This window comes from Hydra vulgaris, chromosome 03, assembly GCF_038396675.1.
Source record: "Hydra vulgaris chromosome 03, alternate assembly HydraT2T_AEP".
In the NCBI taxonomy this organism is placed as follows: Eukaryota; Metazoa; Cnidaria; class Hydrozoa; order Anthoathecata; family Hydridae; genus Hydra; species Hydra vulgaris.
Genome location: NC_088922.1, coordinates 12,085,001 through 12,097,098, shown reverse-complemented (window position 1 = coordinate 12,097,098; position 12,098 = coordinate 12,085,001). Strand labels below are relative to the sequence as shown.

At 25.6% G+C, this 12,098-nt stretch overlaps 1 protein-coding gene across 2 annotated transcripts in view; it reads right to left on the bottom strand.

Annotated features, from left to right (window-relative positions):
- Positions 1 to 486: 486 nt before the first annotated feature.
- LOC100213734 (WD repeat-containing protein 1-A) overlaps positions 487 to 12,098 on the bottom strand; it is a 25,802-nt gene continuing 14,190 nt past the window's right edge. The window contains exons 6-16 of one of the 2 annotated variants that reach the window (XM_065792355.1): positions 11,042 to 11,119; positions 10,827 to 10,913; positions 10,645 to 10,742; positions 9,790 to 9,931; positions 9,621 to 9,702; positions 7,968 to 8,121; positions 7,563 to 7,647; positions 1,366 to 1,479; positions 1,101 to 1,265; positions 879 to 1,026; positions 487 to 751 (exon numbers count right to left, since the gene is read on the bottom strand). In XM_065792355.1, the coding sequence (XP_065648427.1) occupies positions 639 to 751; positions 879 to 1,026; positions 1,101 to 1,265; positions 1,366 to 1,479; positions 7,563 to 7,647; positions 7,968 to 8,121; positions 9,621 to 9,702; positions 9,790 to 9,931; positions 10,645 to 10,742; positions 10,827 to 10,913; positions 11,042 to 11,119 (1,266 nt within the window). In that variant the 3' untranslated portion in view covers positions 487 to 638. The remainder of the gene's footprint in view (positions 752 to 878; positions 1,027 to 1,100; positions 1,266 to 1,365; positions 1,480 to 7,562; positions 7,648 to 7,967; positions 8,122 to 9,620; positions 9,703 to 9,789; positions 9,932 to 10,644; positions 10,743 to 10,826; positions 10,914 to 11,041; positions 11,120 to 12,098) is intronic. The other variant, XM_065792356.1, reaches the window with a different exon arrangement.

Below are 12,098 nucleotides of genomic sequence, written 5' to 3'. Positions count from 1 at the left end.
GTTCCACTTATCTGAGTCCCACTTTTCATCACTCTGCCTACGTATTGTTTTAAAAATGACCAATCGTTATTCGTTTTTAAAAATCTTTTTACCATAAAATCTATAAATAAATCTACTTTACGAAAATAATAGTTTTTTAATTGAACTATTTAGTAAAACAAACTTTAACAAATTTTGTATAAGCTATTCAGCACCTAATCTATGGAATGAAAATATCCTCCTAAATTTTAGTTTGTTAATCTCGTTTTCCGTTTTTAAAACTAAAATAACAAACGATATTCTTTCAACTGGTAACAAACTTAAATATTATTTAGATGTATAATTATTTTTAGCAATTGTTTATTTTGATTGTACATAATTAAGTACATAATTTTTAATTTAAATGTATTGGTCATAAAACTGCTATTGCGATGTTCAGTGTATTAAATATTTCGTTTGGCATTTTCATTAACGCAAAACATTTTGCCGAAGAATAAAAAATTTATATTTAAATTAAAAAAAAAGTTTAATAATTAGAAATACGAAAAACTATACAAAATTATATAAAATTAAATTGTGATACAGATTTTTGAAAACCGACAGAAACAAAAAATGACAGATTTAGTGAGAATTCCTTTTTTTACGATGGTGCAACAGAACTAATGTTTTATATTCCATTTACGAACGCAACAATCTTGTCGTCCACATGTTAACAGTGTATTATTATCCGACCACCGAACAGAGGTGACGTCCACAGACTGAGAGTGGGCACCTATTTAAAAAAAAAAAAAAATTTAGCAAGATTCACATGTACATTTACTTGTGATTACATTTGAAGCAATTTACTAAATAAGTTCTATATTCTAACTTTAAACTTCAAGCTAAAAAATAATATTTACCTCTTAAAGACGCACTCACATCACCTTTAACAACATCCCAAACATAAACTGCTCCGTCAATACCCGCTGATGCCAAGAAATGTGAGTTCGGAGTCCAATCAATAGAATTGACTTTTCCAGAGTGCGAAGCCCAGTTACCCTTCTCGGTCTAAATATAATGGTTAAAGAAGATTAAATATAGTTTTAAAATAGAACTCTAACTGCTATGGAAATATGAATTACCTTAAAATCAGATGTTAAAACAACTTTGACTTGTTTCTTTCCAGTGCTTATCGCGAGAAACTTATTGTCAGGAGAAAATTGAATACAAGTCACATTGCCATTAGTTGGAAAATCAGAATGTTGTTTTAACTCATTTCCTATTAAGTCGTATATAACAACTTTTGACTAAAAGTAAAATTCCAGTTATAAATTTGACACAACAACTGTGCAAATAAAAAGAAAACTAATATAATTTAATATAATAAATATAATTAGTAAATTTTACCTCCTCAGTACCAACTGCTACTTTAGCAAGATCGCAGTTTATTGCTACACAAGTAGGATCAAAAGAAAGTGACGAATATTTTTGAGCAACTTTTCCATCTTGAATGACAATGATCTATAATAATAATAATAATAATAATAATAATAATAATAATAATAATAATAATAATAATAATAATAATATTAACAATAATAACAACAATAACAATAACAATAATAACAATAATAATAACAATAATAATAATAATAACAGTAATAATAAAATTACATTTAAAACTTGTTATTTTTTTTTAATTTTCTAATAAATTTTAATTTTTTTCATCTTTTTATCTTTTTAATTTACTAATAATTTAATTTTAAATTTAATTTACTACCACTTAAAAGTTAGAAACTTTAAAAATATTATACATAAAGCATATATTAGTTTGATAATTTATTTCAAAATTTTAAAACAAGTTTAATTTTCTGATCAGGAGGTGGTTGTGGTAGACGAGTTTAGCGCTAGAAATAGGCAACTTCAAGACATTGTTTCAAAAGGATGTTTTTCAATCAAGGTGATTAGAAATTAAAATTAAATCTAAATTTTAGATATAGGTAGCAACCTAAAAAATTGGGTAGCAACCTAAGAAATAGAACATCAGCAACCTTTTTCAGTCTAGATTAAATATATGATAAAGAATTTCATTTAAAATATTTTGATTTTGTGTTTGCATTTTCATAGCTATATATTTTACAGAACTCATCCAGTCATTTTTTTTCATTATTATATTTTGTATTTGATATATTCTAGAGAACCTGGATAATTTTCAAAACCTTTTTACTACCCCTAATAGTGAACCTAGAGAACACCATTTTTGAGTCTTTAGATCAATTTTGCTAAACAACATTAACTTGATTTTAGTCAAAATTTGATACATTGTCAAAATACAACATTTCTATCATTTTTCACAAAAAAACTAAGAATTGCGACCAAGATTTTTTTTTAAATTAAGATTTCACCATTTCACTTTTCCATTTTAAACCAATATTTATTAACTTTTTTTGTTCATTTTTATGTACTGTAGCATTTTCAAGATTCTTTTCTTTGCACTTTCACCTTGGGCAAATTTTATTCCTATCATATCTTCTTTATTGATGGCACTTTGCATAGACTTGGTTGCTTCACCTAGCATTCTCTGAGCAAGTTGAAACTCTAGGTCTGCATTTTTGTCATCATTTTTAAGATTTTTTTTTCCTTTGGTCTAGGAATTTTTTTTTTTTTTTAAACTTTTTCAAGCATATCTTTATTTTATTTTTCTTTATCAATAAGTCCTTGCTTATGAATATCATTTATTCCTTTTTTCTTCTTCTTCCTCAGCATTTTTTTTTTTTTTTAATATTCTGTGAGCATTTTGCACATTATGAACAACGCCTTTAGAGAGAGCACCAACATTATATGCTCGATTGCAACTTCTTGTGTATTCCTTTGATATTCTTAGAGCCATTAATGTTTCATCATTTAGGTTTACTTGCTCTGAAGTCAATCTATTTTTATTATCTGATAATTTTCCCTCTGCACTAGCATTTCCATCCTGAATAGTTAAACAGTTCTTAACAACTTTACTGAGATATAGATACTTAGTTTTTCCATATTCCTTGTCACTTTTAAAAACTTTAGCCCAGTGATAGTCAATTCTTTTTAATTTTTTTGTATCAGAATCTAAATACCAGTCTTTTGAGATATTAGTAGCTCTATACAATTTCCATTCATCTTTCACAAATGATACCAATACAAAAATGAAGACAAAATTCTTATGAAAAAAATAATATTTAAATCTAAAGGAAAACTAATTAACTAACAATATTACAAAATCTTAAAAAAATGCATAAACAGAACATTAAATGCAAATTAAACTATTAAAGTACATTTAAAAAAACGATCCAAAACAATTAAATATAAATTAAAAAAGCACTTTTTTGACATCTTCAGCTGTTCAGCCAAAGAACAATAAATATTTTGTTACAACTTGATTCTCTTCTTCTGACCAAAAACGACATGAAAGATTCATTTGTTTTTTTTTTGCTGTGCTGTAGTTGTTTCATTAAATAATAAAGTAAAAGCACTATGACTTATTAATAGAAAAGAAGCATTTCTCCAACAAAGGTCCAATGCCATCTTGAATTATATAAGAAGTTTTAATCCAATGGTACTACTTTCTCACCCAATAGAGTTTTTATTTGAATCTACATATAAATTACGAGCTGTTTTTGAAAATCTAATACCAGAAATTAATTTATGTTTAGGTTTTGAAGAATGCTGATAAAGTGTTTGAAAACCAACTAAACTGTATTTCAAATCACTAAAACATAGTTTATCGACTGCATTATCAGAGTTTTTTTTCTTAGCCTAGAGTTTAACTTTTACTTGATTTTTATCAAGCTTTTCCAGCCAAACCTCATTCCATTTAACCATTATAGCTTTGACCTATCTATTAATTAATATAGACCCATCTATTGATTAATATACTTAAAATTAAAAAATAGATACTAGTAACTATTAATGATCCAATAAATATTGACACAATTCAATTTTCCGTGAAGTCAGTGTATAAAACCCTAATGGGAATTAATCCAAGTACCTCGTTCGGTCCTGATGGTCTACCTAATGCAATTCTTAAAAAGTTAGCTCATGTTTTATGTTTTCCTCTTTCATATATTTTTGAGGCTAGTTTTACATCAAACACTTTACCTAATCAATGGCGCAAAGCATTCGTCTCCCCAATTTTTAAAAACGGAGCTACATCGGATCCTAACAACTATAGACCCATCTCTTTAACTTGTACTTGTTGTCGAATCGTGGAAAAAATTACCAACTCACATATTGTTGAATATCCAAATAAATATAACATAATATCTCCTAGTCAGCACGATTTCCTCAATAAACGTTCTACATGTACAAATCTTTTAGAATCTACTAACGATTGGAGTACCGCACTTGACAATCATCTGATTACAGATGTTATTATATATATCGACTTCCGAAAGGCGTTTTATTCCGTATCTCATTCAAAATTAATATTTAAACTTTCATTATACAATATTCATGGTAACCTTTTAAAGTGGATCACTGCATTTCTCACAGACAGATCTCAACAGGTAAAGATTAGTAGTGCTTTATCAGATCCGATTCGAATTGTAAGTGGTGTACCTCAGGGTAGTGTGCTAGGACCAACTTTGTTCTTATTATTTATAAATGACTTATCTTCTGTAGTAAACTATCTCGAATGTACAATAAAACTTTTTGCTGATGATTTAAAGTTATACAGTTCGTATTGCGATATGAATCATAGCCACGATTTAACTGTTGCTTTTGATAGAATAATTATTTGGTCAGATACTTGGCAATTGCCAATTGCAGGCCTTGTTAAGAAGCGTTACGCAGCTCACATTTTGCTTGCGAAAAGGCAATTTGCCTAAGCGTTCAGCAGTTTTGCGCTACGCAAAAACTTATATCTTTTAGAATATTTAAATTATTTTTTTGATTATCGTTAGCGTGACATTTATTCAGAAGAAATAAAGTCGTAAAGTAACCGCAATTGTAAACTAATAGATTTTTTTGTTATTAAAGATTAGTTAAAAAAAATAAAGTGTTTTAAGTTTTATCTTAAGGAATTAAATATATAAATTCCTTTTAAATATAAAAATTATTTTTAGTCATAATAGTTTAAAAAATGCACGATTTATTTTGATGTAAACGTTTTATTAAAAAGATATTTTGTTTATTGTTAATTCAATAACGTAAAGTTTTAATGACGTTCATTTAATTTATGAAAATAAATTATGATCAAGAATATGTTATCGGTAACTGATAAATAACAAAAAAAAACTCTATTGTTTAAAAACATTATTAAAAAGAGTTCACAAATTAAATAAGTTAATAAAATAACCAAAAACCAAATGTAAAATCATAAGAAAATAAACAAACAATTTACGTTTCATGAAAAAAATATTTTTTTCAAAATAAAATTTAGGTCATATTTGAAAAAAATAATAAAAATGATTTTTTTAATAAGAACTTAGATTTTATTTGTAACTTTTGTTATAGTGAGAAAAAAAAAACTATGATTTTTAACGCGTTAATAAAATAACTTTAATTACAATGCGGTACTTGAAAAGACGCTAGTGACGCAATATAACTTCTAACGATGCAAAATATATTTGCTGAGTTGAGTTACTTAGAAATGCGTTACGCGTTTTCACTACGCAGCGAAATCTCGTAACAAGGCCTGCAATTGCCAGCAAGAAATGTTTTGCACACAGAATAGCACTTTCTCCATTACATAGCATTAGTTTTAATTACAAGTTAGGTGATTGTATTCTAGCTTGGTCATCTAACCCAAAAGATCTTGGAGTAATTATGGACTCCCGCCAAAACTATAAAAAACACATTGCCAGAGTCATTCGTGTAGCAAATACTAAAGCATACCTAATCTTAAAATGCTTTAAAACTCACAATCCTATTATATTAGTACGTGCATTTACCACATATAAGACCAATTATTGAATATTGCTCTCCAGTTTGGTCGCCACACCAAACTATGTTAATTAAATCTATTGAAAATATTCAAAAACAATTCACAAAAAAAATTGCTAATATTAGTTGTTTAAGCTATTCTAGCCGTTTACAGTTGCTTGGTTTGGATTTTCTGGAACTCAGACGTTTAAAACATGATATAGTCATATGTTTCAAAATTATGCATAATTTGGTTTGCATAGATAAAAACTTGTTTTTCGAAATTAACAATAATAATTATACCCGTGGTCATACTTTTAGGATTCGAAAGCAACGATGTCAACTCGACATTCGCAAATATTGTTTTTCTCAACGAGTTGTAAATATCTGGAATAATCTGACATCAGAAGCTGTAAATGCTGATAACATTTGTATTTTTAAAAATAAAATAAAATCGTGCAATTTCGATAAACATTGTGTCTATAAAGTGTGAAATCTTGAATGAAATCTTGAATGTTTCTATTATAAACTATATTTGTTCCTATGTATTTTGTTTTCTTATTTAAGGGCATATTGCCAGTGTCTATTTATTGGACCTGTATGTCCTTTAGAACATGTATTTTTTTTTTTTTTTAAACTTGTTCTAATAAATCTTTATTTATTTAACTACAAATACTGAAAATTTTATTCAATTTAGTTTTCAATTCAAATTACAAAAAATAAAATTAAAGTAAAATAACTCAATCCAATATTAAAATAACTCAACCCATCCTTAACTCAATCCAAATACTTAAAAAAAAATTCAAAAAGAAAAAAAAAGAAAACAAAAATGGACAAAAACTCACAAAAAAATAATAAAAAATAAATTAATAAAAAAGACCCCGAAAAAAATGACAACTTGACAGCCTGGAAAAAGCTTATAATGAAGAAAAACTGTGAATAAACAATTATAACAGATCATATTATTAAACTATGATGTTCATTTCACCTAAACAATGTATTTATTTAAAATCTTATTCAAATTTTGACAAGCAATCGCAATTTTAAGATTTTTTTTTTAAAAAAAAAAATCTTAAAACCTGGATTTTTTCGCTACATACATTTTTATTTTATGTTACAGCAAAAAATGTCATTTTAAATTTTTTCTGTCTTTTCATAATTCACAGACCTGATCATTTAATAGAAATATGTTATAGTCAGCAAAATATCATACAGAAGCTGTAATATTTTAAAATTGCCTTAACTACACTGAGTATGTTCGTTATTTTCATTTGATATTATGTATTAAATAATTAGAAATATATATATATATATATATATATATATATATATATATATATATATATATATATATATATATATATATATATATATATATATATATATATATATAAATAATCAATATACCTTATAATAAATTTTTACAGTAAAATATTGATTCCTTTTATTTAGCTAGCTAGAAGCATTAGTTTTATATAAGGTTGTAACTTTATTTAGCTTCAAAAGGTTGTGGTTTTATTTAGCTTAGAATTATAAGTTTTACTTATAATTCTTAGAATTGCTTAAATATACAAGTTCATTTACTTTTCGCTGAATCTCAAAACCAATAAAAGAATGCATTTAGTCTATATTTCATTTTTTATACTTTTATATAAATCATCTTGTTTACATCAAAAAACATCAAAACAACAAAGGTTTAAGCTTACAGAGTTTACGCAAACTACAATACTCAATCCAAGATTTCCAATTGCACATCCTCGTGGTTGAGAACTTAAAGTAACAACGCTACTGCTAAACAATAAATTTTTGTGTTATAATAATCATAGTGCTGTAGAGTTGTCTGTTAATATAAAACGATATTAATAATCAATGTGCTAATGTGATTTAAAAATATTTCTTTATAAGGAGTTTAGATTTATAAAAATTGCTATAAATTTTATAAATTTATAAAAAATTTATATATTAATATACAATAATATAACTGTATTTCAATTATAATTATATTTTATTTACCTAAAATAAAAATAGTACTTATATATTGCAATTATAAAATATCGCAATTATGCTGCATTATAAAAAGTTGTGTTACTAAGAATATGAATTTAAAAAACCTGTATTTCTTTTCAGAAACTGTTATGAAACGAACAGTATCATCCATACCACATGTGACAATCGTATCATTTTTACACTCCATGTGCATCACTTGATTTTTGTGAGCCTCACCTTGGACATACTCTGCAACACCTGTAGCTAAATCCCAATAGCGTGAACATTTGTTAAGGAACTTATTTTTTAATATTTTATCTATGTGCATATTAAAAATTACAATACAATGTCAGTGTTACTAAACAATCAATTTTATTTTTCAGTATTATTATTGGATTTTTACTTACGATGGTGCTGGAGAAAAAGTTTTTCTTTCACAGACTTTTTTTTCCACAATGTTTTACTTTTAAAGGCATCTCCCAAATCAAATTTCATTGAAAAGCAAGATAATAGCTACTGTCTTCCATACTTACATACCCAACAAAAACTGGATAAAAGTTTTTATACCAAAGAATAATATATGCAATATTCATATATACATACATATGTATATATATATATATATATATATATATATATATATATATATATATATATATATATATATATTACAGGCCTTGTTAAGAAGCGTTACGCAGCTCGCATTTTGCCTGTGAAAAGGAGATTTGCCTACGTGTGCAGCAGTTTTGTGCTACGCAAAAACTTTTATCTTTTAGAATATTTTAAATTATCTTTTGATGTCGTTAAGGTCACGTTTATTCAGAAGAAATAAAGTCGTAAGTAAAAGCATTTAACTGCAATTGTAAACTAATAGATTTTTTGTTAAAGAAATAGTTAGTTTAATAATTTTTTTTGTTGTTGTTAAAAATTAGTTAAAAAAAATAAAGTGTTTTAAGTTTTATCTTAAGGAATTAAATATATAAATTCCTTTGAAATATAAAAATTACTTTTTGTCATTATAGTTTAAAAAATGCATGATTTATTTTGATGTAAGTATTTTATTAATAAGATATTTTGTTTAATGTTAATTCAATAACGTAAAGTTTTAATGACGTTTAATTTATGAAAATTAATTATGATCACGAATATGTTATCGGTAACTGATAAATAATTAAAAAAAACTCTTTATTGTTTAAAAACATTATTAAAAAGAGTTCACAAAATAAATAAGAAAAAAATCATTAACAGTTAATAAAATAACCAACAACCAACTGTAAAATTATAAGAAAATAATCAAATATTATTTTACGTTTTATAAAATTAAAAAAATAAAATTTAGTTCATATTTGAAAAAAATAATAAAAATGATTTTTCAAATGGCAACTTAGATTTTATTTTAAACTTTTGTTATAGTGAGAAAAAAAACAAAACGTTATGATTCTTAACGCATTAATAAAATAACTTTAATTACAATGCGGTACTTGAAAAGATGCTAGTGACGCAATATAACTTCTAACAATCCAAAATATATTTGCCGAGTTGAGTTACTTAGAAATGCGTCACGCATTTATATACGTTTACGATATTATATACATAGGGGTTATTCTACGAAAAAAAATTTTCGTGGCAGATAAATATAAATATTAAGGGGACATGAAACAAATACATAGGACAAATAAAAATGAAGGCACAAATATTAGGGGTTAATCTTGCATTTAACTCTGAATACAACAATTAAAAATATAAGACAATTAAAGGTCTAAATAATGAAAAGATATAGGTTAGTCCCTCAAAGCTTGCAGTGAACAATAAAGTTCTATCTTCATTTAAACAAGATGCCACAATAGCTTTGTTGTGACCCTAATTCATAATTGTTATATTTTTTTAACAAAATTTAAAGACTTGCGTGATGAGTTTGATAACTCTTTGCATTTTTATTAAAAATACCTTTACAACTCTCTTAGGCTTTGAAGGGTCTTTCATATCAAGATAATTAATGTTTCCACTAAGTGAAACACTGATTATATTGTCTCCAACCCACAAACATCCAACCTGCATGTCATCAATGGTTTTTCCCATTTCAAATGAGCTGCAAAAAATAAAAAATATTTTTTTAATATTAAAGTTACACAAAATTGATTTTTTGATTTTTTTTCCTTTAATTTTCTCTTTTTTTTTCAATAATGGTAAAAAATGATTGAAAAACCTTTTTTTAAATATTTAAAAAAAAAAACATTAAAAAAACTTTTTTTCAATAATGGTGTTGATGTAAATTTTTCAGTGATTTCTTCAGTGATTTTTTCAATAATAATGATGACTGGGATGGAGCAGTGCAGACAATAGAGAAAAAAAAGGGGTAAAAAAACCACCTTTTTCTATTCAATCAACTCTGTTTTAAAATTGACATATATACAGTGACTGAGGAACAAGTTTGTCTGCTTAAGAGCTAAATAAGAATTGTTTCAGTGGAATGGGAACATTTTTACAAATCAATATATCACATATACAAAAGAAAATACAAAATCATAAAAAATAAAAATCATAATAAAAGATCAAACTAGAACAAAATAATAACTAAGACAAAATTAATAACAAAGGCAGTAAAAATGTAAAAAAATAATACAATTATTGAAAACAATAAGTATTGAAAACAGTTATTAATTAATATATAACTAACTTAAAGGTATCTAATATTTTTGATGAGTTTTTATTATGATACCTAAGTTTTTGATGATAATGAGGATGCTAATGATGATGATGCTCAATGTGATATGACTCATTGTAAAATAGACAAAAACTTACACAACTTCTTTACTTGAAAGATCGTCCATGTTCCATATTTTCACAGTTTTATCAGCTGAACACGTCATCAACATTTTACTATCAGGGCTCCAAGAAATCTAATTTATACAAAAAATTTTTTTTAAATATGTCTTTTCATTAATTCAAAGTTATTTTTTTATAAACTTTGCTAATTTGGCTACCCCATAAATTCCTCCATTGTGTACTTTTTGCTGAGCACTACACATTTCTCCTATGAGATCACCTGTTTTCCCATCATGCACAAAGCACTAAAAATAAAAACATAATAAAAAACAAAACAACTAAACTATTAAAAGTAATAAACTAAACTATTTATTTAACTATTTGGTTTACTAAACTATTTTAAATTAAAATAGTTTTAATAAAAACAACAAACCCTTCCATCTGAACCAGCGCTAACAAACATATTACCATCTGGTGAAAAACGAACGCAATTTGCGAAACTAGTGTGCTCCTAAAGTAACAAAATTATAAGAACATTTATTTTTAAAATATTTTTTTATTTTTTGCGCAATATTTATTTCTATATATTTGCCTTTAAAAGTATTAATAACTATGTTCGCATTGAAAAAAAAAAATTTTAATTATAAAGAACAGTAACTAAGAAGCTTTTGATACATTTATAATAACCATGCTTATGATTTCATAAAAAAATCATGTCATAGTTGCTTGTTAAAGGGATCCCAAACCACTGAGACATGTTGTGTTCATATTAAAGAGAATGATAAAAAAAAACATTTGGGCTAAACTTTTTTGATTAAAACAAAAGAATAAATGCATGTCAAGAAAAACTAACTTTTTTATTTTAGTCGAAGCTTGCCTTCCCTGTTTTGTTGCAAGCCAAATAGTCTTCATAATATATATGCCGTAATCTACAGATTTGATAATTTATTCCAGGGGGTTTTATTAAAAGGGTTTTAGTACAAAGGGTTTTAGTAGAAAAATATAAAATCGAAACTAAAATATGGAAACAAACAAAAAAATCATCTAACTAAAACTCTTAAGAATAAAACATGCTTGAATAAATTATCAAGTCTGTAGATTGCGATGTATAATATGCTTACTATTTGGCCTACAACAAAATGGAGAGCTTCAACTAAAATAAAAAAGTTTTTCTTGGCATTTATTCTTTTGTTTTAATCAAAAAAATTTAGCCTAAACATTTTTTTGTATCATTCTCTTTAATTTGAGCACGTGTCTTGGAGGTTCGGAACTCCTTTAAGAACTTTTATTTTTAATTTTTTATTTTAAAAAGAAACAAATAATACAAATAGTAATATTGTTCAATAATAACAAATGTTTAATAATGAGCTCAATCAACATCTCAGTTTATTAACGCCTCGACTTGATAAAGAATGCAGCTGAATTAGTATGAACACAGATTATCTTTCTATCTCTATATGGTATTTTTGACGTAGATTTCTCTTTTTCTA